The sequence below is a fragment of the Phalacrocorax carbo genome, chromosome 3 (assembly GCF_963921805.1).
Source record: "Phalacrocorax carbo chromosome 3, bPhaCar2.1, whole genome shotgun sequence".
Classification (NCBI taxonomy): Eukaryota; Metazoa; Chordata; class Aves; order Suliformes; family Phalacrocoracidae; genus Phalacrocorax; species Phalacrocorax carbo.
The window spans coordinates 79,642,243-79,669,639 of record NC_087515.1 but is presented as its reverse complement, the minus strand read 5'-3'; the positions used below and the strand labels follow the sequence as shown (position 1 = coordinate 79,669,639).

General features: G+C 43.2%; 1 protein-coding gene across 5 annotated transcripts; it reads right to left on the bottom strand.

The window, feature by feature from the left end:
- Window positions 1–26: 26 nt before the first annotated feature.
- BEND3 (BEN domain containing 3) lies at window positions 27–20,499 on the bottom strand. Of its 5 annotated transcripts, XM_064447516.1 has the most exons (6): window positions 20,241–20,498; window positions 14,239–14,348; window positions 10,651–10,695; window positions 9,977–10,200; window positions 2,965–4,905; window positions 27–1,899 (listed from the first exon to the last, which is right to left on the bottom strand). In XM_064447516.1, the coding sequence occupies exons 3-6, from the start codon at window positions 10,682–10,684 to the stop codon at window positions 1,738–1,740; spliced, it is 2,361 nt and encodes a 786-aa protein (XP_064303586.1). In that variant the 5' UTR covers window positions 10,685–10,695; window positions 14,239–14,348; window positions 20,241–20,498; the 3' UTR covers window positions 27–1,737. The 5 variants fall into 5 exon arrangements, with proteins under 5 accessions (XP_064303586.1, XP_064303584.1, XP_064303587.1 ...); XM_064447514.1 differs by lacking the exon at window positions 27–1,899 and having other exon boundaries at window positions 2,075–4,905; window positions 20,241–20,497; XM_064447517.1 differs by lacking the exons at window positions 27–1,899; window positions 9,977–10,200 and having other exon boundaries at window positions 2,075–4,905; window positions 20,241–20,499.
- Window positions 20,500–27,397: the final 6,898 nt, after the last annotated feature.

Below are 27,397 nucleotides of genomic sequence, written 5' to 3'. Positions count from 1 at the left end.
CTCAAGCAATCACCAGACAACATTCCTCTTGTATGAAAATAATATACCTTTAATTTATTTACAAGACTGACCAACTGGATGAAGTGGCTGTACTTCAGATGCACTGCAAGAGCTTTCATTAGTGAACTATGTCACTATTCATATGTCTGTAATTTCTTGATATCAGTTATAAAACATACAATCAAATGATTCATGAAAGGGTTGTGAAGAATGAGATAAAAGGAATGTACACAGCAATTAGGCAGAAGAGAAAAAAACAATGAAAATCTTTTATACCCACTTTCAAAAATGTTATTTTAAAAGGTGAAAATGTTTTTTCACTACTTAGTAGATAATATGAATGGACTGATTTTTTTTTTTTTACTTAATGTCAACATCTACAGTAAAAGGCAGTATGTCTCAAATTTGCATGCTAGCTAGTAACATCTGTCAATTGTGGAAAAGTTTAATATATATTGAATTCTTCTGGGAGCTCTGACATCACTAAGTGGTGAAGCGTCTATGACATTAAGATAAGAAAATATAATTATATTTCTTACCTTCTGGCCAGTCATTTGCAACAACAAATTAAGCAGCTGTTAATAATTTCTGTGATTTTGTATCTCCCATAAAAGTGCATGTAAAAAATTTCACAGAGGTGCTAGGTAGCATACAATTACAAGAGAAAGTCTTTGCTTCTGATACATTCAATTTGTTAAATGTATGCACTAAAATGAAAGATAAGATGCAGACATTGTGGTATCAGTTCTTTATCTTTGGTAAAATGTTTTCATTTTATTATAGCCTTATTTGCTCTGATATCCATTTTGTGCATGGTCTGCTATTATTTAAACCAACAGGAAACATTTAAATGGATACAGTATCAGTGTATTATTTAGTACATTCATGACTTTCTTCATACATTCTTTGAGAATGTTGCTAGGGTATGGGGAAAATGAGCAAATGCTACAATCTATTATGATTTACTCCGGGTTTAACATAATACTTTTACTAGTTCTTGCCGTTGTGAAAAAAGTTTTGTTTTGCTTTTAGAAGAAAGGGATCAATATGACTCTAAGGACAATAAATTCTAAAAATCTGAAGTAAAAATATCAAGTATTTTGTACTTTCTTACAAAGGCTAAAATAGAAAATAATACTGGAGCTGACTTAAAATTTGATACTATGACCCATCTAGGTAAACAACAAAAAAGGACCACAGAGAACATCAACAACTGCTCCAAGGTGTTCCAGCGACAGTCAGTAAGCATCAACTGTCTTTACTGTCTTAAAAATCCAAGTCTGACTCTCTCTCACCATTTTTATCAGTATTAAAAGGAAAAAAAAAAAAAGAGGGAGACTCATTCTAAAGCAGCACTCTCCAGTGACAAGTCATACAGCAAATTCACATTGGGTTCTGGGTAGTCTTTGTTAGACTTAAACACATTAATGATGCAAACTTGACCGCATGAATCTAAGTTATACATACACAGTTATGCCTCCAAATAGCTACTAATTACACTAAATCAATTTGGCAAAGTGAGAGAATTCAATATCCCTACACCCGAAATATCCAGATAGTGCTGCATTCACGCAAAGAACAAGTTACATTACCACAGCTCATATGTGGGGACCCTGAAACACTGAATTCCATCACAAAACCAATCTTTGCACGTACTTTTTTATATATGCAATTCAGTATGAATACTGGAAACCTTTGGAATCATGATTTTGATAGAGAGTAAGGTCTAAAATTTTTCTAAGTTCTTTTTTCAGGTCTTGTTGTTGTTGTTGTTGTCTTTGTTATTTTACAAATAGGGTGGCAAGCAGACGATGGCAAGACGTTCCATGGGTATAGGCTTGGGTCTGTTCTGCTGGCTTTATTCAGACGAGCCATCCTCAAGTCACGCCAGCAGTGACACTGGACAAAACAAAAAAAGAACTCACAGGGGCAGGATCAAGCTTGCGGTGTCAATATTAAAAAAACATTCACATTGTGTCTATGCTCATGTCCCAATTTTTCAACAGTTAATGCCTGGTTATAGAAGTAAAACCTGGGTAACAGTCAAAAATGCAAGTGACACCGTTCTAACCCATTCATTGACACGGTATTATTATTTTCAGTATCTCAGTATCATCAAGAACAAAACAAATGTGAAGCTGCAATTACTGTAGAAGGAAAGTCTAATATTCCAATGATTTCCAATGAACATGGCACTTTTGAATTTAAATTAAGTTTAAATTTCAAACTCTGAATTAATCAACAAGGCTGATTATAAGGGAATAATGAAAAACTGCCCCTGAAGAGCACAATGATTTAAAAAAGAAAATTCCTTATTATTAGAAAGTGATAAAAAAGATGCAGAAATGGGGAGTGGAGTAATACAGTTTCAATACATGTATTTGCACCAGCGAAAATCATGCTCTTAGCAAGTCACCGATAGCTCTGTCACCAATGACTTACGGTCTTTACCCATGTACAAATGTAGTAAGCCACTTCCCACTGCTGCGGTGCCCACAGAGATGCAACACACACATTAGAATGCAACACACTTAGTGCCTGACTGTCCTAGATGCTGAGCACCCTCAGCTCCCGACAGGCCCCTCAGTCTAAACCAAAGCATAATCCTGACAATAATTTAGTGGTCAAAGTCTTAGGAATTTAAAGAGCCTGTCACTTTTTTGCTTTCTTTGCTTTTTTCAGTATATCACACTTTTTTCTGTTAGGACGCCGGCATCTTTCATCAATGCTCGGTATACATTCATAATGCCATACTTCTTCCATTTTCTCCACAGGGTAAACCGCCTCCACGTAATGACGGATCAGTCTCAGTCTGATAGGATCGAGCTGTTTTTTGTTACAAGCACCTGAATGGTTGTATTGCAGTCTGAGATTCTCCGGAGTAAAGAGTTCGGGAAAGAGTCTTACGAGAAGCCTGGCAGCAAAGTTGCCGACCGACAGGCTCTGCTGCACTATCTCTCTTACCTCCTTATCAGACAGCAAATACAGAGAAGGCACGGGGAAGTCTGGATTAGGAACAACGAGTTCATCGAGTGGTATCTTGCAAAAATCCTTGCTGCTTCTTTCCGGTGGCAGTGGCGGCCCTTCGAATTCTTCTCGAAACCTCTCGGGGTTTATTGCATAGCTGAGAAATTCCCTCCTGTCAGGCCCTGGCACGTGGATTTTCCGTTGCTGTTGGTATGTGCGCCTTTGCTCCGTGTCTCTTCGTCGACACCTCTCGTCAAGCTTCCCAACAAACTCCAATGTCCACACTCTGTCATTCTTTGCTCTGGGGTACAGTATCTGCACATAATGTCGAATTAATTTAATTCTAGTGGGGTCGAGCTGTTTCTTTCCTAAGGATCCACTACAGTTGTATTGCTTCCGTAAGTTTTCATGAGTAAACAGTTCAGGAAATAAGAGAACAAGCAATCGAGAGGCAAAGTTGCCTATGGAAAGACTGCTTTCATATATACTTTTAATCTGTTCTTTGTTCAACAGGTAATCTGGGACAGGGACATCAAAATCGGGAGGGGGAAAGTCAAGCTTGTCAAAGTCTATGGGTACAAGCCAAATTTTTTTTGAGCGTCTGCCAGGTTTTTCATATTCAAAACTGTCTTCCACTTTTATGATTGATACATCGTCTGGCAAACCAGAAGAATCGTAACAGTCATCTCTCATCTGATCACATTCACTTCCATCCATATACGTATTTTCAAGCTCATCATTCAGTCGCTGGACACATTGCTGCAACCAGGCTTCTTCTTCCTGCACATCTGGAAAGTAAATTTCAGTGTACCTACGGATTATCTGAAGCCGATGAGGATCCAGCAGTTGTTTTCCAGAGTCTCCAAAGCAGCTGTACCTTTCAGCTAATTTTCTGTGGTCAAAGAGTTCCGGAAACAATCTGTGTAACAAAAAAACAGAAAATTCCCCTGGAGAAGAAGCTTCATCTAAAAATTCATTGAGATCCTGAGCGTCCAACATGTAATCTGAGGCAATAGTATTACTCCTGTCCAAGGACAAAGCTTCCTCTTGCTCTTTATCCTCCATAAAATGAGAGGATTCGACCTGCTCAGTCTCATAAAAACTGGACGATTGACCATTCTGCTGACTGTTTTCCATTTCCCTTTGAGCCCAAAATCTATTGAAAAAATCATTGACTTGAGGCAAACACTCCACCTGCCACACAGCTGTATTCTTCACAGAAGGATAACAAACTTCCACATAGTTACGGATAAGCTGCAGATGGAGAGATTCAAGTTTCCTTTTGTTGAGAAAGCCGCATGCACTGCAGCTTCTGCTGAACTCATCGTCGCTGAAGAGCTCCGGGAAGAGCTGCACTAGCAATCGGCAAGCTAGGTCTCCTCCTGACGTGCTTTGATCCATGATTTGTTTGAGCTCCGCAGAAGTCAACTGGTACTCCGGGGGAGGCTTGAAGTCTGCAACGGACTCTGCTGGACTGACTTGCTTTTTAATTCTGCTAACCTCCAGAGACAACAGGTCAACTTTACTGTGAAGCTGAGTCATATTGGTATTGAGGGTGTTAAGCGTGTAAAACATTTTCTGTATCAAAGAATATATGTTTGGGTCAGAATCTGCGGCGGCTGCTGTTACGGCAATGGCTGCAGCCGAGTCCCTTTTGCGTTGGTCGTTCAAAGTCCGAAGATGCGAGGGACTGCTGGGGTTGATTTTTTCAAACAACTCATAAGAAGCAAACTGCTCTGCTCCTGGCGGGTTCTTCTTCTCCGTGATTTTGTGTGAGATGCCATAGAGAGGTTTTTTATAAGATGGAGTGGTTATGTCATTGAAGGATTCTTCTTCACAGAGCCACGTTACGTTAGGGTTCTTGTTCTTGTTTGGCTGCTCTGTATTTACCTGAGTGGGTGAGCCAGTATCTCTGTTCTTCATGTTTGAAAGGGGGCCCTTTGAATGAACAAATACTGTATTAGTAAGCCTGAAAAATATTAGCTATAAATATATGCCCTTTAAGCAGGCAACGTTACATAAATAGGCAAAGTCATATTTTATCCAGAGGACTTAGCTGTCTTAAGCACATAAAAATTAATAAAGTTACTAGGAAAAATAAAAGTACAAGAAATTATTATTTTGGGGTTTTTTTTTTTGTTGTTTTGGCTCACGGTTTTCTCCATGGAATAGAAATGCAATAATAATCCTAGTACTCTCTACCCACAGAGCTCTAAATACTCTCCCAAATTAAGTATCATTATGCTTCACCTTGCATATGAGGATCTTGGGCTGTAGAGAATTTGGGTGGCAACAAGTCAGCAACAGAGCCAAGAATAGAATCTAGATTTTCTGACTCCTAGTCCTATGACCTTGCCACTGCCTCCAACAACTGCATTTAACGTTCCAGCACTCTAGGTTAGCATTTGAAAATACCACAAAGGCTATAAGACACCAAAATTATGCTTATTCTTTCTGATGTGAAAGGTTTATATAGCGGTTTGTTTTCTTTATAATGATATACAACTCCTAAACAAGTTCTAAGAATGACTGTAATTTTTAAAAAGTATTCTATTTAAATAGTAAAAACTTAAAAACAAAGTGAAAAGTACCTTGATAATGTCTTTTTAAAAAGGGAAGCCTAAGATTTCTTTATTTCCAAAAGGCAGGGAAGTTTAGACTCGTGGGTTTCTATTTTCCTAAATTATTTATATAAAAAACAGTAATTAGCTCTTAAGGAAATAATGTTCTCAACAATTTTTAACTCTTCCTCATTACTTGAAATTGGAAGCAAGCATTTTCATCAACTCACAGCAAATATGCACGTCTTGAGTGGGTTGGATAGATGGATAGGGATGCAAAGACATGGTATTGCAAATAATTCTTAGGAAGTTAAGTAGATACAACAAAATCAAAATCCAACATACAGATTTCAAACAGGAGAAAACACTCACAGATTTTAGAGAAGACTGTACTGAAACATTTTGCTTGGCTTGTTCCACAGAACATTAATTAGATGAAAACCACAGAATTTGCATCCAAGTATTAAAACAAATGGAACACAGACTTGAGGTCTGAGCTGAGAGCCACAAGCAATGTGAAATTCTAGTGAAGACCCTATTGTGTCCTACAGTGAGGAACTTGAATTAAGGTTCCTTTCTGAAAAAACAGAACTGTAATACTTGCGAAATTAATCTAGTCCCTATGTGTACTCACACTTGGCATCTGCTTACTGCAGTGACAAATTGAATCTAATTACTTTTTAATTTCTAATGCAATGTATACTCAAAAGAAGCTCAGAAAGAACAAGCTGGTTTCCACTCCAAGTCTAGAAACCAGCAGAATCAATTAAATTGAACTTGTGTTTCCAAGTTCTGCTATCATTCACATCACAGGAGTTTTTCATGTTTTCACATCCCAAGCTGCGTGGATGGTCAGATGATAAATGCAAGCATAACGCAAAGGCAATATATTTGACAGTGCACAGAATCCCTAGCCATGGTGGTACCTACGACATCTGGCTTCCAGGTCCCATTGAGAAGACTGTCCCTCCAGTCCCACTCATATTAAGCACCTTTATGACAAGGACAGCGAGGAACTAGAGTCCTGTAACACCACCAGCTATTAAAGGGTGACTTTTTACCCCAGCAAGTGGTAGGATATACCCTGATTATATCAGCTCTTTGTGACTTGTAAAATACCAGACCCAAAAGAAACCGAATTGTGAGCAGACCAAGATCCACATTGCTCCCACCTAACTGTAGGCTCCTGTGCTGGGGCTGAAGTCGTCATACCCCACCTACACACATCAGTGGAGAAACAGAGGTATTTCCAGGTGGTAACAGAGCTCTCCCAAATAGACACCACCTGAAAGCAGGTCACAAAAATCTCCACTGACAATAAACATAGTTCTGCTCCCCAGTCAGACACCCAGACTGAATTACAAATTTCTTTTACTGTTTTAGATCAAAAGAACAAAACAAAACTGCAATTCTGGTGAATACATTTCTTACACGTATAGTGAGACCTGCTACCTAAGCAGCTAGCTCTTCCATTAACACTCCTGTTTGCAGAGAATATTCCAAATACTCCTTCACATACAAAGTATGATTCATTCAATTCCTTCTCTACTAACTAGCTTGCTGAACTTTTTCCGTAATTAATTATATAATAAAACTTGCCAATATCAGGGTAACTTCTACTAACGCACACCTCACACACAGAGCCAGGGCAAAGCAATATAAGAACATGCATTAAAACAGCACAAACTCATTTTCTGAAGTATCCTATTGCACTTTGACAGTGAGCATTGTGAAAGTTTGCATTCTCAGTTCTGGACACGGTGCTCTGGAGGAGAAGAAGTGTTCAGGCAAAGAACCACAGCGGATCTCTGCTGTGACGGCAGCAGAACTTCTGCCCTTTCACTAATGCAGCTGGATTGGATCTGTGTGTTCGTATCTGGTTGTGGGATGGATTTGGTTATCTGCATTTCAGAAACACATACTCAGTGTTCGACTAACAGATGACAACACATTTGGGCCTATATTTAAGGATTTTCTATTTCAGATGCATTCTCGTTTTCTTTCCTTTTGCTTTTAATTATCTTGTCTTTATACACTTTCCATCTGGGAACAGCACTACCCAGAGCATAAATGCATGGATATGCATAAATGGCATTTGTAAATTCTCCAATTAAACTCGTATTTAATATTTTTAATTAGTTTTCTGTAACACTGGTCTTTAAACATCAATGTATTTCAGGTAATGCTACACCCATTTAAGATGATCAGTTTTAATGGGCCATCAAAAAATAAGCAAAGATACTGTTCTATGCGACTCAATGTACATAAGATAGTGCTGCTTTTTATACTACATTTGCACAGCAAGTTTTTATATCATATACATTCTTTGAACATTTGCAAAATGCAATATTTCAGTAAACATCGACCAATATAAGTAACTGTGAAATAGCCTCTCACATTAACCCTTGGGGTCCTAAGCCAAGTTTAAAAAGTTGTTTAGACATTGCTCTGTTCAGTCCTAAAGTCCAGCTAATTAATAACCTTTATTATGCTTAATAAACAAAGTCTAAATATCTATTAGAATACAGAGCATAATATCTTAGCGTATGAGTAAAGAACAATAAATATATGAGCAAGAAACATATAAAAAGATTCTATCAAAAATAAGAACTTGGAAATGTCTTGCACACAATTTTTTTGAACTTACCATCTACACTTTTTTTTTAAAAGAAAATTAAGGAAAAATGAATTTCTGGTTCTGAAGTGACAATCATAATTTTAAAAAAGCTAAATGTCTTCAGATAGTCATTTAGTAATATAATCACCAGCCCAACAGTACAGTTATGTAACATATAAGGTACAGCTCTGCTTATATCATACATAGATGCCTATGTGATGTGTAGTAAAGATACTCTAAAAGCACAGTATTCTTGAAAATAAATAACATTTTGTCACTTTAACTTAATAACTTTAAGCAGAAATAGTTAATGAAGTCATCAACTAAGACAAAATATTGGTACTAGAAAAGTAATTAATTTTAACAATGTTGTTAGGATTGAGGACTATTTCTGGTTGGTTATTTAACTAAACATGCTGATTCATTGGGGTCAGTCAAGAATGAATTTTCACCATTACTGGGTCACTTTCTGATATTATAAGTCCAAAGTTATAATTAATTTCAAATGATATTTAAAAATTTATTGAAGGCAAACAGCAAACAGTAAAATCCAAAGCAAGCAGAGTTCAGAGACCATAATGAAGCTCTTTTAAAAATCTGAATGTAAGTAAAAGATTTGTGAAAAGAAGAAGAGAAAGGAAAAGAAACTGTGTAATAAGATTAAAACCTACCTGCCACAGGCATTCAGGGGAAAAAACAACCCCAAGAAGTCAGAGAGATGACAGTCAAGAAAAAGAAATATGAAGAAGGAAAGGAGAAATGAAATGCACAAATACAACACGGAATAACTAGCTAGGTAGCAGAACAGCAGAAAAGGATATGTGCATTAGAGTAGGTCATAAACTAAATATAACCCAGGGCCTGAAGTTATTCAAAAGAGGATGAATTTGAATCTAGGTTATTTTAATAAAGTGCTGAGTGTGAAAAACAGGAGGTCATTATACTGCTCTAGAAGGTGTTAGAAGAGATGTGGCTATCCAACACAGGACACTACCCTTTCAGAAATCTCAAAAAGAACCACAAAAATGTAAGGTGACTCCTGAAGAAAATCTGAAAAACAGAATTTTAGTCTTGGAAAGGAAGGGCTGAGGGTGGACAACATAACACCAATTTTCCCACATGCAAAAGACTTTTCTAGGAACAGATGATCACTGCTCTCCCTACTGAAAAGAACAAGGACAAAAAGAAACTTGCTCAGTTTCACCAAAGATTTATGAAAATCTCCAATTGCTAAAGATGTGAAACACTAGAACATGATAATGGAAGAGACTGGGCATCTCCTTCACCAGCTGGACAAACATCTGTATTGTCACCAGTGGGATGCTACACCAGAAGCTGTAATACATTCTGCCCTTGATATGCTGAAGTCTTCTGCATCCTCACATTTTTATCTTTCAAATAATACACAAATGTATATTTGTCTCACTGACATCAAAATCTATGTCACAGAAGGAAGAATTACAGCCCTGATTCTACCAGTGAGGATCCAGCTGAAGGACTGTGTGACATGAAAGGGACTGTAATCAGAGTCATGCTCAGTTAATCCAAATCACTACCTGCTCCTATGTTCTCTGACAAACAACAAAAATATACTTCACATGAATGAATGAACCTATAACTGTATTTCACAGATACGATCACTCCCACGTTATTTAAAGAAATACCCAGACAAGGTAACATGTGCAAACTGGGTTAGGATTAGCCATACTTGCCTCAAACTCATTACTGATGCAAATCTAGTTAAATGACTTGCATTTTGCTTATAGCAGCAATGAATTTAGCCTATGAAATATGAACAGAAAAATCACACAGTCATGTATAGAGAAGTCACCTCTTGTGTAAAGCGTCTTTTCTTCACACTGGCTAAGACATCTTGCTGGCTCCCTGAACCATCACAACCAAGTGAGGTCTGTTTCCGTTTGTTGGAATCCTGTAGGCAAGTAACTGCGCCATCCAGTGAGTGTTTCTCAGCAGATCTGGATGTTACTGAGCAGTCTAGAGCTTCAGCTTCGTCTTCTGTTTCTACTTTCACAACATTTTTTTTAGGAATTTTTACTGGAAAAAGAGAAGGTTTAGAAAGATAAAGCACTCTCTCCAGAAAACCATTATTTAATATACTCTTTTGTGGTTTGTTTCTTTTTATGAAAATGTGTTTTGAAGAACATAATTATTTTTTATGACTTGTACAATAAGTGTATGCTGAGGCCACCCCAAAGCCAAGTTTTTATTGTGCTAGGAGCCATTCCATCATCCAGTAAATGACAGTTTCTTCCCCAAAGAAGATTCTGAAGTATAAACAAAGTTACAGTAGGAAGATTTTTTGGAGGGGGAGGAAGGATGTAGAGCAGAAAATATGAGTAACAAAGACAATGGTGCACTTCAGATAGCTTTTTAAAAAAACATTAATTTGTCTTGATCCAAGTGTATTCTTTATCAGGTTACAAAGGCTTTAATTCAACAAGTATTTTTGCCTGATCATAAATTACACAAAGTATAATGTTTTACCTTCATCATCATCAGTGATTTCAGCTGAATTCATCTTCTATCTCACTAAAGAACAAAACAAAACGAAAAATATCAACATCTTCCAGAATCAGGAAATACCTATATCTGTTTTTATAATTACTTGTAATCTAGAGCCATTGGGCATTAACAGCTCACAGATAATTTCCAGTCTGTACATTTGTAATAACTAGCTATTTTCAGTCAATTTCATGGCCATCTATAGAGCTGTCAACATGCATGCTCTACTGCAGACAACACACGACAGCTAGGAAAGTATTTAAAACTATATGTCTTTTTCTGGTATGGAGAAAAGTAGAAGTCATTTTAACCTTCTCTGTAAAGTATCTGGGCAGTATATAAATGGAAGTTAACTGTATTAAACTCTCCGTCCCGCACCAAGTCACTACTTCTTATTGCAGTCAAATGTTTTTATATTGTCACTGTGGGTGACCCAAAGTCATCACAGAAGGAAAACTCATCATAAACTCTAATATACATGCTGGAGTAAGTTGTCATTTAAAAATCTTTGATCTTTTGGTATGGATTGCATCAATTCAAGCAGAGTAATCTACAGATCTACAGTAACTCCTCCTTTTTTCTAACAGTCAGTCTCTAAATAATGTGAATTATTTAGAGACTAAGTCACCCACACCAACTTTTAAACCACCTGATAAGAACTGGTGAGGGTTAATACCCAGTCTTACTAACTCAACAGTACTTATGAACTTAGACACAGCCACTACAGCTCTTTATGAAAGATCGTAAGACTGTGCACTTCATACAGCACTATCAAAAAGCTACGCTGGACCTTAAGAAAATCACATAGTACTAAATATTCATATTTTGCTCTGATACCCCAGATGCATTGATATTCAGTGCCTAGATCTTTCTCACACTTTCCCACGCTGCACTAGGCTTAGCTCTGAGGGATGAGTTATAAAACCAACGTGTGCCAGTGCTCAAGAAGTGTGACACAAAGTCTTTTTGTGAGGGCCTAAGGTGGCAGTAAGCAAATCAGCTGATACCACTACAGAATATACTGTAATCAAAATCAAAATGGCTTTTCAGATAATCCTAGACTGCTCCATGAGAGCAAAACACTAAAAGATGGTAAATAGAGAGCCAGAAGGGAACACTATAAAGGTGGTAGTGGGCAGAACACCACAAAATATTTAGGAGGGGATACAGGGAATTATATTTTCCTTCTAACTCCTGCTGTTACTGCTATTCAAATAGGAAGAATGCTTTAGGAGAATTCCTCTGAGAGAATACAAGCAAGCTGGAAGGAGAAGATAAATGAGGATGTGAATAGCCACTTTCTAAAACTGGAAAAAAGTGAAAAGTAATGCAAAGCACATACTCTGGTTAACAGTTGACTTTCTAAAGGAGGCAACATCAGGAAGACCAAAGCTATCCCAAATTCAGGTCAAATAACATTACGTCAAAACATTGTTTCACAAATTTGAAACACAGTGTTATTACTTATTTTTGATTTTTTTTTTCTAGTTTATTTGAAAACTGCCAGAATACAATTAAAAGTGAATAGTCAAAACCAGCATCAGAATCAACGAGGCCTAGAAAGACTGGGTTTCATATTTGAACTCTCTGGTGCCAAAGCACGAGCCCCAACCTTTTCCTTTTTGGGAGCCCTAGTAATACCTCCCTCCTTATCTGGTTTCCTGTCATCTTTGTGGGATTTGTAAGAACTTAGTTATTATGAGAAAATGAAGCACGTATAACAGCTTCTGTCAAGAGACAGGATTGAACTGCCCCTCTGGTTTCCTGCCTCACAGCCCCAGCTGCTCCCTCAGTCAAGCACAGGTGCCCACCTTAACCTTCAGTGAGCTCTTCTAGCTTGATAAACTGACATAAAACAATTCACTTCTTTCTTTGCTTTCTTTCCTTCTAATTCAGAGAGTAAGGCAAGGTAAGAAAGGTACGGCAAGTAATTGGGCCCAGCTCAGGAATATGCACTAGGTCTCGGACAGAAAGGAGGAATTACAGTCTCTCTCCCTCGTACCAGCAAGCCACTGGCTTGGTTCAAACATTTCATTAAACTTCGTCATCTGTTTACACCATCGTCTCGCTTCAAATTTGGGTGGCAATGGACTCACGAGCAAGTAGTGAGCAGCCAAAGAGGTATCAGCAGAGCAATTGTATCATCGCTTCCATAGGAAATTAGGGCCTATGGGAAGGGGGGGGAAGTCTGTGTGCGTGCATCAGCATGTCCACGCACGTATGCCTATATAAGGTTAGCAATAATTTTGTTGATTGTTTGAAGTCCACTAAAGATAAAACATTTCAGATTCTTTAAAATACTGTTTGCAGTGAATAAGTATTTACGAATAGTAATTATTGCCTCCATAGAAGAGACAGCAGTGTCAAAACTGCTTTGAGGTAGCATTCTGGCCCAGACTGTGAGAATGAACAAAGATGGCATAAAAAAGACCTAAAAGAATTTGGGACAAGATAGTGCAAAAAGCAATCGAGTAAGAAATCCACCCAGGAAAGCAAACACCTGACAGTTGTCATCTTGAGTATACATACTTTATTCTTACCTCATATGTCTTTTTCAAAACAGAAGATAAATATATTTATCATCGTTAGCCTGAAACTGACCCAATGCTATTAACAGGACAGCAGTTAGTTCTAGGAAGGAGTAAACACCCTGTGCTGAAGTTGGGAGCCCAGGTCTGCAGCCGTGACTGGCAGAGCAACCGGCCGTGCCGTGGCAGCTTTATCTTGCTGGGTTACAGAGAGATGCTGCAGTACATCTTATTTTCTGGAAAAAAGATCTGGAAGGAGGATTCCAAAACATACCAAACACCTACAGCAGCAGCTATGTCAACAGCCAGATCTTGATCCTAATGAAGTTGATTGGAGATATAGCCTAAGCACCTGTACACCTGAATTTTAGCTGTAACTTCTTATATTTCTACCTGAACTGACCAAAAAAATAACACTTTACAAAACATGAACATAAACCGTAAACTTCAAGTGTTAGGATTTTGCTTGTAAATACTTTGATTTGTGAACTAAGTTATTTTAGAAGCATTTTCTCTGGGTTCTTTGGTTTCTATCTTGTGTATAAATTTACATTCCAAAGAATGTGTGAACAGTTCAGAAACACCTAACAAAACAAGCTTACAACACGTAAATGAACACATTGTTTCTTTATCCTTATGCTAAAACATGGGTAAAACTTAGAAAGAATAACTCTTATAACCCTGATTATAGATCATACCCTCTGAACACTAAAAATGAAGCGAATAGCTAGTACTCTCACTTTTTATTCAAAATAGACTCTGCCTTTGATTAATGGCAATCTGCTTCTGGTACAGTCATTAGCTAAACCTATCTAATGTAGGATAAACAGTGAGATGTGCAGCACTTGGACAAATTCAACAATCAAGGAAGAAGAGGTAAACGGACTCTATCCTCAGAACGCAAACAATAAATCATCAGATTTTACTGCCTACATGTCATCTATTGAGAACAGTCTTCCTGAAAACAGAATGCAGTCTGTAACTTCTATGTAATCAATATCTCAAAAATAAATACCTTGCTGACATATCAGCACGTACTCACCTTCCCATCTAAAATGCCTTGATAGCTACTAGTGCTGGTACTGTACAGATACCTGTGCTGAGCCGCTGCTAGGTGTCACGCAACGGAGCCCGTGTGATGCCAGCACTCACCTGGGAAGAGAGAAACATTCCTTTGGGCTCAGCCCTCCAGACTCATCCACATATCCTGACACTTTTGAAACAGTTAAAAAAGATGAAGCAAAAAGGACGGTTTTCTTAAGGTGGTTAAAGATTTGTTCTGCTAAGAGAAGTGAATAAAAATACCTAGATTTGCAATCACGTAGACGAGGATATTATCCTTTTTAAACGAATGTATGACGAACCCATTTGCAGAGAACTGATGTGATACACAGCATTGTGTCCTCCTGTTCCAAGTTAAGCCACTTCTAATAAATTGAAGATGCATTACGGTCTAACTCTAGACACCAATGGCACAATGCTTAAAGAGGTATTTGGGAACCAGGAAACCCGCTTTGTTTTTTGGTTTTTTTTACTTTCCTACTCTTGATTTTAGAGCAGAGACAAGAATTCAGGTCCCCAAATCCTAGAAGAGCAATCTCATCAGCGGGTTATGGTACACTGGAGGGCAAGTGGGAAGAAGAGGAGTGGGCCAGAGCACGAGGGGGTGGGGAAAGAAGGGGGTTCCCCGCACACCTTGGCTGCCAGTATTGGCCAAATCCTCTTCCCTCAGGTCCCACTCTCCCTTCTTCTCATCAGATGAGACAAGGAATGAGACAGCCCAATGGAGGGACTTAACACTCCCTACTTCCATTTGTATCACTTAGACACACGCCTCTATTCAAAAGACTTACCAGGTTATGACAGTTAACTGTATTATCGTACCATTTTGGTAACAACATTCAACACTGAAATGGTATTACCCGTGGTTAATGGGGAAGTTCAATGCCTAGCGCAATGCTGTGAGTTCCAAAGCATGGAAGAATACCTTGAAAACGAGGTTTTGGAACTCTCTGTGCATTTGGTGCTGACTACCACCCTGATGCTGCTTTTGCAAGTAGAGCAAAAAATGTGATCCACTTATCAAAAACATGCCTAGCCGAAATACGCACTGAAGCCTTAAGGATTCAAAGCACTTAAGCACAAAAGATTTTATAAGTAGGGGAGCAAATTGCAAATAATACTCTAAACATACTTCAGTCTCACATCATCTAGTATAATGCATAATGCTACTTAAAAGTAGCATAAAAATGTACCTAATTATTGATATATAAACCAGAATTGAATCATAAGCCTACGCTAAATCATCCCATGATGTGCATTCTGCTCCTTCTATTTACCACCCATCAATTACTTATGTGTTGGCCTTGGAGGATGCTTTCCCTACCTGTCTTAATGATTATGTAAACTGTAAAAGCCCAATGCAAAGAGAAAAGATCTTGCTGGTAATGTGAGATCAAGGCAGTTCTCTGCCTTTGCAATCATTCTTGAAGAAAACCTGATGGATCACTTTCAAGTTCTGACTTAAAAAAGCAAAGTCCACCAGAAAAAAAAATACTGTTGTTCTGCTGTTCATAACTAAGAAAATAACTCTTTACTCTTCAAACTCCCATATCTCATGTAGTAAGTTCTGACAACTGAAAAAAAAATTCGTGTGAAAACCATGTAGAGAAGTATAAAAGTGCACACGTGCTCCATGTGGAAAGCAATTCTGATTTCATAAGACTTGTTGATTATAACTACAAATGTAAATGAATCATTATCTTAACTGATATACTCTAATAGAATAAGAATGCCTGGTACCAGTTTTACAGAAGTCTGCTATTTATAATTTAAATGCTTGCATAACACTGTACTGTTCACTTCGTTAATGCATGGTAAATGTGCAGATGCTGCTTCTTGAATGCACACCATCCCACTAAATATTTTAGCATCTTCACGTAGATTGGAAGGAATGTCTCTAACTCTTCATTATGGATTATAAAAATGTTATTAAAAGTATAGGGGTTTAGACACTGTGCACTATGAGATGTTTATTCCTTTTAAAGCCTCATGGTGGTACACTGCTTCATACATAAAACTCAGAGGCTTCAATGGAAAGCATTCTACCCGAGTGTCATTTGCTTCTGAAGAGGTGGATTGTTCTTTACATTTTGGTCAAAAGTTAGGATACACGTGTTTGCTAGTAACATTAAATACGGGTTTAATAGCATATGTGGAATAAGCTGTCCTTGCTTTCAGCATGCAGCAAAAGATACAGCACTCCTCTTAATGCACAGGTAACCTAGTAAAGTGAAATAAACTATGGGAATACCAGAAAAGCTGATATTCTAATCAGGTAACATGGACTAAAATTTACAAGGTCTGTACACTGAACTGCTGTTTAATGGCCAAAAGTAGCACCTCCTCTTACACATGCCTTCCTGTAACAGGACTTTATCACAAAACTGCAATGGTACTATGCTACGTGATTAGAGTGTGGTTTACCCAGAGCCGACCAAAACTACTGTATACATATTCATCCTCCACAGGGGACAATGACTGATCAGTCCAGTAGTCAGACACTCACTGGGCAGTCAAGTGTCTGAAGTCCTGCCCCTGGGTCTCTGTATTTCATATGAAACACGCACTGGATAAAACACAGAGGGCAGCCGACGCTTCCCAAGGGAAGCCCACAGCCATGAAAGCCACTGTGGGTGGGTGGAAGTAGTCCCTTCCCATGCAGCAGGCGAGCAGAGGGCTGCTCTAAGCGCCTGGTGACAGCACGAAATACTGTCCCTCGTGATGTTTTAGAAGAACGATTCCTGCGTAATGGTTTGAAACAACAAAAGCAAACACCCGTCCTCAATGCGCATCCCTGCGGCCCCAGGAGGAGACAGGACCAAAGGCAGGCGCCTCTGCTCAGGCTGCCCAGGAGCTGCCTCCTGCTCAGGGTGCGCGTCGCTTTCCAGGCTGTCTCCTGGAGAGCCCTCCTGCTGGGCTGTAGAAGCAAACCCAGAGAACTGTGAGTTCTGGGTTCTGCTTTGGGAGCCAAGTTAATCTTCATCTTTTACTTCCTAGCTATAGCACTGGGTTCAATAATTTCAATATTGCAGTTATCCTCGGGGGACATTTGATTCCTCCAATTTGTAAAATACAATGCAACCCAAATTCAATTCAGCTGAATTACACATAAATACCACTCCAAAATTAAGCTGTAAAATGTATTTCTTAGAGGCAACATTTGCCTTCTCTTCAGCTCCATGGGCCAGTGATTTGGCTTTAAATATTACAGAATTTTGACAAGGCCTTCTCAAAAAACCAAAACAATGCAATTCTTTTTTTCCTGGACTTTTTTGCATCTTCATTTAAGTATGTTTTGATTTTCTATTTAAGTATCCTATTGCTGAAAACCTCACCACCTCCCTCATCGTTATGATGTTCAGAATAAGCAAATGACTAGGAAGGGTCACTGTCAGCATGCTGCCTGAAACAACACTACCTACTAATGTTACAAAGTACCCCTAAAACCATTGTAACAGACAGATATTGGGGAGGGGGAAATCTCTATTGTTTGATTTGTACACCTGACTGTACTTTGCATGGATTTAGTCACGTTTCCTTATAACTTGTGACTTCTCTGAGCAAAAATTTTGAAAAGGCTTGGTTGGGGAGTTACTTGAAAAGGCAGCAGGTTGAGGAAGTCTCATGCCTGAAACCACCTTAATTAAAAAAAGAATAGATAATTGATTTCAAAGGGACCACCCATCTTAAAGAAACTGTGAAATAAGAACAATGAGCAAAATGCAAGCAGATAATATAAAGAATACGAAAAGCTGATGCTTTCTATTCCATCAATTTTGAGATAGTAAGTAGGGGGCTGCCAGTGACCCAAGAGTGGAGTTTTTGAGTAAAATGTATTCTCAATATCCAGCACTGACACTTGAAATATTAGATACCTTAGAAAACCATATTCCAACATTACAATCACGTTCCGACTATAAATACATGTATAACAAGTTCTAAAACTGTGAAAAAATATTTTTAAAAGCAGCAGCAGAGGTTGTTGGAAGCATTACCCTTACCGACAATAAAATCCCTATACTTAACATAGTTTGAAAACCTCCTCTGCTGCTCTGTGGAGGAGGACAGGAAGCCTCAAGTCTCCACTGAAGCCAGCCTGCAACAAGGGCATTTTGCCAATAGGACTTGCAGGGCATGTTCTCAATTTGGGTCTTTTTTTGTTTCATTTTAGTTACATCTGCAGATGCAGTTTCAATTAAAAAAAAAAAAGAAAAAAAAACCCTCAGTCTTCTCAGTTTTCCCACAAGTTGCCTAAAGCTGAAGTTTTTTCAACCTGCTCGCCGTACTTTGTCAAACGCCAATTTTATCTTGCACTGGTCAGGGAAATGCTAACCTAGTTTGTTTCCAGTGTTAATGTATCAATTTGGTTTTGCTTCTATTAGGTGTCTTCCCTGGTCTATTAGAAACATTTAGTTTTCCTCAGTGCCTCACTCTCTCTCCCCTCATTCTTTGCTTTTACTTTAAAATACTGTTCCACCCGAACTTTGTACAATTTAAATTCTCCTCCCAACTGCAATCAACTCTCCTTTATTTTTATCCACTGGACTTAGCTAAGCTATGAAACTACTTCGCAAAGATAAAAAGCATGGTCGGTCCGATGCTGAGTTTGATTTAGCAGGAGAGAAAAGGAAAATGTAGCAACATACATTGGCAACTACTTCTTTTATTAGATGCAGTAATTCAGGTAAATCCATAACCTGATGGCTAGGTACCAGCCAGAAGCAGGGAAAAGGTTTTTCGCCCCCAGTTTTAAACGCCTCAGCCCCAAGGGTCGGGCATACGCTGTTTTTTAATAGGTGGCAGCGACAAACTCTACCCGCACTTCAATCCAAAAAGCTCTGGGACTGCGTCAGTGCTCTGTGGAAGCCGTCACATGGCTGCTGGCCCGCCGCCAGCTCGCATTCTGCTGGTTCAGAGTTTGTTCCCTTCTATTTACAAAAGGCCGTGTGGACATACCACAGGGGAAAGTAGGGTAGAGGCGGCGGGTGACCCGGGTGGCGGCGGCCGGTTCCCCCGCCACCGCCTCCCCCGCCCCCCCCGGCGCACGACCCGCCGACAGCCGATAGGAATGACGACAGAATGACCACCAGCCCCCCCGCCAACCCCCCCGACGCCACCGCTCCTGCCAAGCGGGACCCTGACCCCAGCCCTCGCTTTTTTGCACAGGGCAGCCCGGCCGCCGACGCCACCGCGGGGATGGGGCGGGGAGGCGGGGACGGGAGGGCAACAACCGGGGAGGTGCCCCCCGCCCCGCCGGGCTTTCCCTCCCCCCCGAGCCGCAGGGGCTCCCCGCCGAGGGGCGGCGGCAGCGGCGGGCGCCACGTGGGAGCGGCGCGGCGCGAGGCCCCGCCCAGGGGCGGGGGCTGCGAGGAGGACGCCCCGCGCGCCCCGCACGCGGCGGCGGCGGCCGCTGCTGCGGTCAGACCCACGAGCCCCAGGCGGCGGCGGCGGCGGCGGCAGCGGTTGGTGCTTCCGGTCCGAACCCTGCCCGGGCGGATCTATGTGGCCGCGCGCGGGGGGGGACGGGGGGGGAGGGGATAAGGTGAGGCTGGAGGTGACGGCGGCGTGACCGTTCCACTCTCCCCTCTCCTCCCCCTCCCCGCTCCCCCCCCCGCAGCCCCGCAGATGGAGGCACCCGGGCCGGGCGCGCGCGCCCCGCGCCGCAGCGCTATAGCAACGTTCCCAGCAACGAACAAAGAGCCCCCCGCCCTCGGCAGCTCGCGCCCCGCGGCGGCGGCGGCGGCGGCGGGGGGAGGGGGGCGGGGAGGGAGAGCCGCGGCGGCGGCGGGGCCACGAGCCGCGGCCGGGGGGAGGGGCCGGCCCCGCGCCTCCCGCTTCCCCGCTCGCTGCCCCGCCGGCGCGGCCCCCCTCCCCGTTCCTCCCCCACCCGCCGGGGCGGCGCTCCCCGCCGGGGGCTGCGTGGAACGGCGGTGCCCCTCCCGCCGCCCGGTCCCGACGAGCGGCGGCGGTGGCGGGACTTACCTCGGCTCCGCGCGGGGGCACGGGAGCCCCGGGACGGCGGGGGCGGCTGGAGCGGCCGCCGCTGGTGCCCGCGCTTTCCCCCCCCGCTCTTTGTGTGCGAGGGTCCGCGCGCTGCGCTCTCGCGTGACGTGACGTGACCGTGTGTCATTTCCGCACAAGGACACTGTGAGCCCCGAGCCGCCGCGGCCAGCGCCACCCGCCGCCCCGGGGCAGGGGCAGAGGCGGGAGGGGAGGGGGGAGGAGCGGGCCGCTCTCCCCCCTCCCCCTCTTCCCCACCCCCCGCCCTCCCCGGCCCTGCCACAGGGAACGCGCCCTTCCCACTGGAGACCCCGCGCGCCCCCGCCCCCGCCGCGCGCGCCCCGCCGCCCACTCGGCGCCGCGCGGGCGGCCCCACCGCCGGCAGCCCGCCACGCCACGCCACGCCACGCGTCCGCCCGCCCGCGCCCGCGGGCAGCGCGGCGGGCAAGGCCCCACGTGGGCCACGGCTCGCGGATGACACCGGGCGTGACCGGGACCGGGGCGGGGGACGGGACGGGTCGCGCGCGCCCTAGGCAGCCGCCGCGTGGAAGCGCGCCCCCGGCCGCGCGGGGCCGGGTGGTTCCGCCAGCCGCGGTCTCGCGTGGCCGCGGCGCCGTCAGCTGTAGGGAGCCAAGCGCGGCGGCGGGCCGCGCACGTGCGCGCGGGGAGGAGGTGGGAGGGGCCGCGCGCGTGCATTGCCCGCCCCGGGCGGGGGGCACGGAGGACGGCGGGGGATCGTGCCCGCGCGCGGCCGGCGGTTCCCGCCGCGTGGCCACGGCCGGTGACGGGAGGCGGCGAGCACGTGGCCGCGCGGCCCCGTAGCGGCGGGGACGGCGCGCGGCGGCCGTTACCCCCCCGCGGCCTGAGGGAAGCGGTCGCTGCCCACCCACCCACTCGCGTCTCGCCGCCGCTCGGGCCGCTCCGCGGAGATGGGGGGAGGGGTGTAGGCGAGCCGGAGCCCGTAAGCCCCCACGCCATAACAGCCGTGGGTGACCCGCGGCGGCTCCACAGGCTGTGCGGGAGGGAGGGCGAGGGGACTCTCCGGCGCAAAGCAGCGGTGACACGGGAGCGCGTCCCCCCACGCCGCCGCCGCCAGCCCGGCCGTGAGGCGGCCGCCCTCGGCGCTACCGGGAGCGCCACGGCACCCGCGGGAGCGCTGCCCGCCCGTGTGCAACGCGAGCGTGGGGCTCTGCGTGCCCTGCCAAGAGGGAAAGGCCGGTGCCTGGTGCCAGTTTAGGCTTAAGCCTATACTTGAAAGTTAAGCGAACTCAGTGGGTCGCTTTAATTCCCCTCCCAGCTGGAGGAGGTCGTGCTCGTCTCTCTCACCCTTGCCGACAAGAGACCGCTTCCACGCGGCGCGTTTTGGGGGCGGGTGGCAGCAATGATTTATAAAACAAGAGACAGCATTCTTTCTTAATTAAGTATCCTTGTAGATTTTATCTTCCCCGAGTTTGACAGGAGCGTGTGAGACGTTACATTAGTCTGGCAAACTGTGGGCGCCCAGCGTGTAGGAAAAGAAGACCGTTTCCCAAAGATTATTAAAAAAAAAAAATACCTAGACGTGGGAGAGGGAAGCCCCGCGCTGTAACCGATGACCAGCTACCGCAGCTATATTTTTTGGCTGTATGTCACGACCCTGGAATTAGCAATATACCCGACTTGCCAGCTTTTCGTGAAATGTCTCACTGGCACAATACGGCCGGCTGGCGCTGCCGTTCCTGCTGAATGCGTTTATTTTGCCTTTCCATAAAAGCCCATGGCCAAGTGCTGTAACGATGTTGCAATTGTTTCACTTCTTCCAGAGTGAAAGGGGTTAAGCCCAAAGGCGTTGCTTTATTATAAAATAAATAGGTGAGGACGGATCCTGCCACGAAGAGCGGTGGATTCCGGCACGAAGGACGCAGCAGATGCAAGTGGCGAGGCAAGTACGCACCGGGCAGGTGGGGGGGGAGTGAGCGTGCAGGTGGGACACGTGAGCTCTGAGCGCTGCTGGGAATTTAACAGCTGAACCTTTTGTTTGTTCGCTCTGAAACAGCATTTCGCTGTAAGAAGCCTACTTGTTTGGTGTGGTTTTGGGTTTGTGTTGTTTTGGTTTTTTTTTTTTAAGTAAAAGCGAATACAAAAACGTGCAAGTCAACTGAGAAAGAACTGTCTGGAGAAAATCTCAGACAGATCTCCTGCCCCATAAATAACTCGGCGCTTTCCTAGATACCTCCTATTTGCTCAGAACTGAACAATACCAAGGGCAGCGACTAAAATAAAAAATCCTCACCTTTTCAGGTCTTTGGTGCTTCCTTTAGAAGCAGTTCTTTAAAATTCCGTTCTTTGACTTACGTCGCTCTCCTAAACATGGAATTTAGGGCTTTTGGCATGGTTAGTTTCACATTCCCTGAATAATCCTAGCAGGTAGTAGTTTGTCGATTTTAACTTTGGCTGCGCTTTTTGTTATTGTTAATAGCTGCTTAAAGGAGCCCTTAAAAGCCGGAACTCCTCTGATGAACCACTTGAACGAGGGATACATGTTAGTAACAAGACAAGTGTTCAGCAGTTCACGTGCACTCTTAAAGAGCACTTCCCCATAACTTTTCTGAGTCTGTTAGCACTGTGAAGACCGCAGTTTATAGCAGGATTTGCCATCTCCCTTTATTGTTAAGGCTAATTGAGGGTTTACTTAAAGGGTACCGTGTTTTAACACTCGGCCCAGCTGCTCAGCAGTGCTAGATCTCAGTTGCATTTTACTTGAATGGTCTACTTAGTGGGATTAAGGAAAGGCAACCATAAGGCAAGAGCAAGCCCGCGGAATCCCAAACTCCATTTCAGAGCCCTTGAGAAAACACTTGCCAGTTTGAACTCCACCTCATTTCTGCTCTATAGTGCTGGCCCGAGGCACTGTAGCTACTAGGGACCCAAGCCCAGGAGGAGACCTGAAGGGCCTCAGCTAAGCATAAAGAAGCAGGAGCATATTGTTGCAGTAACAGCATTTGCTGAAAAGGGAGCGAGCCAAGTTGTCTCCAGGCAATGCAGGTAGCAAGCTTAGATTGGCTTCCCAGCCAGACAAGTCCCATTTTTTTTTTTCACCATTTGAACTTGTGCTACACAAGTCATTTATTCAAATGTTCATTTTTTCCCCCCCTTCATGCCTTTGGCTCAAAAGCCACTCTGTGACACTGCAGCAATCTCTGGAAAATTCCAGGTCACTGGGGAGGGGCGTTGTGGTGCTCCAGCAAGAGAACCCTTTAGGAAAAAAATCACCATTGCTCTTGAGTACAACGGGCCATTTCTCACTTGACCAAACTGCAACTAGACTTCAGCCATTGCCACCAACAAAAAATGTGTTCAGAGCCCCTGGAAAGCTGAAAGCACTGTTTGCAGTTGTACAGAGTTTTATAAGGGTGGACTATGGAGGCTCCTTAGATGTTTACCCTGAGGAACTGCAAGGTGCCAGACCCTCCCCTTGGAGAATGCCCTCTCTGTGTTAGTTCAAAGGATCTAGTCAGCTAGAGAATTCCCCTGGACAGCCGTGAGGAACCACGGTGGCTGGCAGGCAGGCGGCAGAGCTGGCAGTGCTCGTCACTGCGGCAGGCCCTGAGCTGGGAGACAGAACAGCTCAGTATGCCCGGAGTTGGTACCACAACGTGGAGCAGAAGAACGAGCCTAAATTTAGAGGCCTTTTTGCTTCCGGTGCCACAAACATTTGCGATAAGCAAGAATCCAGCCCGAAACCTTCAGCAAGGTTTCTTTCTTGTAGATCCTTGCAATAGCCTGCAGCGCTCAGTAGGCAGAGATGCGCCATGAGATGTCGAAAGCACTTTTGGCACCAACTAATTTTGGCAGTTTGATTCTGTAAAAAGTATTGCTATGGTACCAGTACATCGTCTATCACTTTTCTCCGCCACACATCTTGAAACTAGGCCACCTTGCAGCCAGACGCAGGAGTCACGGAGTCCAGAAAGAAAGCAGATGAGAAACAGCCTCAGCAGTGAGGACAACCCTGTGTGCAGAGCCAGTTCCTTGCAACTTACGTGTGTTTTACGTTAAGACACTAATAGGAAAACAAGCCCCTTGCCCAAAAACACAAGCCCCCACTGGGAACCAGGCTTCCTTCTGCCTGCTCTCAGGATGAGTTTTAGTGATTCCCATGTTGCTGGCCACGCTGTGTGTGCAGCAGGCGGAGGCAGGTGCCCCCTCTTGCAAGACAGCCCAGAGCCCAGCAGCTGTCTTCTGGAATACGGGCATAATTCCTTCACCTGCACATGGTTTGAAAGCTGCTGCTGGAAGGGTGCTTCGCCCTGGGGACTGCCGAGTGGATGGAGGCTCATATTCACTTCGGGTTCCTGCGGGTTCCTACGCGCTTGCTGGCGTTCAAACGGGCCGGATCAAATGGGCTGGATTGCCCTCTAGAGGGAAGTCAGTCAAGCTGGTCCCCGGCCCGGCGTCCGGCGTCCAGCTGAACTTCTTACACTAACCGTGGGAGCTATGTCAGGAGTCAGGCACTGACTCACCGAAATTGGGCAGGCACTTAAATTAAGCAGCTTGGAATTCACCTTCAATTATTTAGGCATGTATTTGATATAAATAAACTTCAAAGAGATTGAAGTGGTTTGCCAAAAAAAAAAAAAAAAGAAAGCACACAGGTTTTGAAATCTTCAGCTTTGGATTAAAACTAAAACCAAAGTGAGTATTAGGACTCTCAGAGAATCTGAAAGGCACCATTAAAAAAAATCAGTCCAAATAACTCATCTGATCTGCAGTAAATCATGGTCTGCAATTCAAAGTTTATAAAAACTGAAATATTTAATGGCAAATAAGGCAACATGATAACCAACTTCGCATACCTTTAATGCTTTATGCTGCCAATCAGACGGAAAGGACATGTATGGACACATGGCACAGTAATATTTAGAACCTCTGTTGGCCCATGGGCAACAACACTGAACAAGGAACATGCTACGGGCAATATCCATACGTTGCTATAACCCAGGCAGAAAAGAAGAGTGGCAGACACCTGAACTTCATTTAGATTTTTAAACTTCCTATGGCCCCAAGCAGTGTTGGAGGGTTCTGCCAGCAATGTATTACACCGGTTGGGAAACACTGGTTTAGGGTGCCAGTTATTATAATTGCAGGGTTTTTTTCCTCAGAAACAAAATCGTTACATGATACTCTGTTTAGTTTTATAACAACACTGCATCTTGTTCTTAGGTACAGTGATAGCTGCTCTTGGAAACTTCTCAAAATTGCAATTTAGCCAGACTTCATGAAGATGGGCAAGAAATAATTTTAACTGTATTGCTTGCTGAATCAAGGATATCAAAATAGAGAATCCACATGGCATCTCTGGATTTAAAAAACAAGCTGGTTCATCTCTAAGTGCATGCAGGTTGGAAATCTTACACTGAGAGTTTAGCTCACAGAAAAAAAAGTTTCAATTAAATGAACATCCGTTATAAAAAAATCCTTTTCTAGCCTGAAGTAGCACCAGAGCATACTGGCAACACAGCAGATATGTAACAGTTGAGCACCAGAGGAAGGAGAATTTGATATAAAAGCTTAAAATAAAAATCAGATCAAAGCTGCGGTGGAAGATGGAGTAGAGTAGAAATGTAAAGGAGCTTCAAGAATAGAGTGAGTAACCCAGTGAGGAACCTAAAATCTCCTTCTGTGCTGCAGCAGTTTACTTATACATCAGTTGCATCCGTAACTGTTTAAAAACTGACAATCTTGCTCTTGGAAGCACAAGCCTCTTTTAATCTCTTGGCAATGAAATCGCAGTTCTCTTTACTCTATGTTGGTTCAGCCAAGAACTGCACCATTGTACGCTATCTCGCAGCTTTGCATTTAAAAAGAAGCAATGCTCACTTAAAGCACAGTCATTGTATTATCTGTGCCATAACTAACTCTGAATGATCAAACATTTATCCCATAAAGGTCTGCTTGTCAAAATTCTGTGTTACGTCCAAAAGAGGTAAATATAGCCTGAAAAGTCCTTTCTCTCAAAGACGCCCACATCTCCCAGTCAAGTGCAAACAGCACACTCCTCTTTGTGCGCTTAACACGCCGTTCCATAATCCTGCCCATCGGCCCTGTTGCTTAGTCTCATACCTCATTAAGATATGTAGGTTCAAATATTTGCAATGATATTGAAAAACAATATTTTGGTTAGCAACGTAGAAAACTAGGGTTCTTTGAGAACTCAGCTGGCTGATTTGCTCTATTTTTTTTCCTGTGTAAACGCTTCCCTTTTTAAAAATGGAAGTCGCAGTATTCAGATTGCAGAAATGCTTATGGAGGGAAAACTCTTTGTTTCAGAACCTGAAACAGCCTTTCTAGGTTTTTTTTGAGTCTCAGCTACTTCTATCACGGCCATCATGTTATAAAAACCCTTTCACAAACAAGTCACTGTCTTAGAAACAGCTAGTGATTTTTCCTTTTCAGTAGCTCATGGCTACTGGGAGGCCAGTCCTACACCTTGCTCTTTGGGTATTGGAACCTTCCCTTCTGAATGTGCATTAACATGGCTCTCTGGTTCATGGCCACTGGATGCTTCAACTCATTGAGTGTAACCCAGTCATACCCTACAGTAATGGCTTTGAGAACAAGCTTGGATTTTAAAAGTGAATGCATTTTATCCAACAGAAATTTGCCATTGAAATTGGAAAATTTAATCTGGACTAACTTTTGAATACAAAATATAGGTGTGTAGACCTGGGTTTACAAGAAGGACAGAAACCCCACACCTGCGCTTAGTAGTGATTATTACTACAATAGAATGTGATTGAAAGCAGTTGCTTTTCATAGAAGTTTATAAAATAAATACTTCCAGTGCGTAGTAGTGTGACCATTTTTAGCAGCAGCAGTCATCTTTAAGAAATACTACATGTTTATACACTGTTTATTTTCCTGTAAAGACATCTTATCTTAGTGTATGTACACCTAAAAGCCATCTACAGCTTGTGGGCATACAGCATCTGAGCAGAGGCAGGGATATTCACGGGTTTTGTAGGTTGATATGAAATGTTAACATATTAACTTTCATAGGTTGACAAAAGTGACAGAATTGTTTGACTAAAAATAAGTCTTACTAATACAGACATTTCTTCTGCAACGTTCTTCTGCTAAACCCATTTTTTTATGGTGGT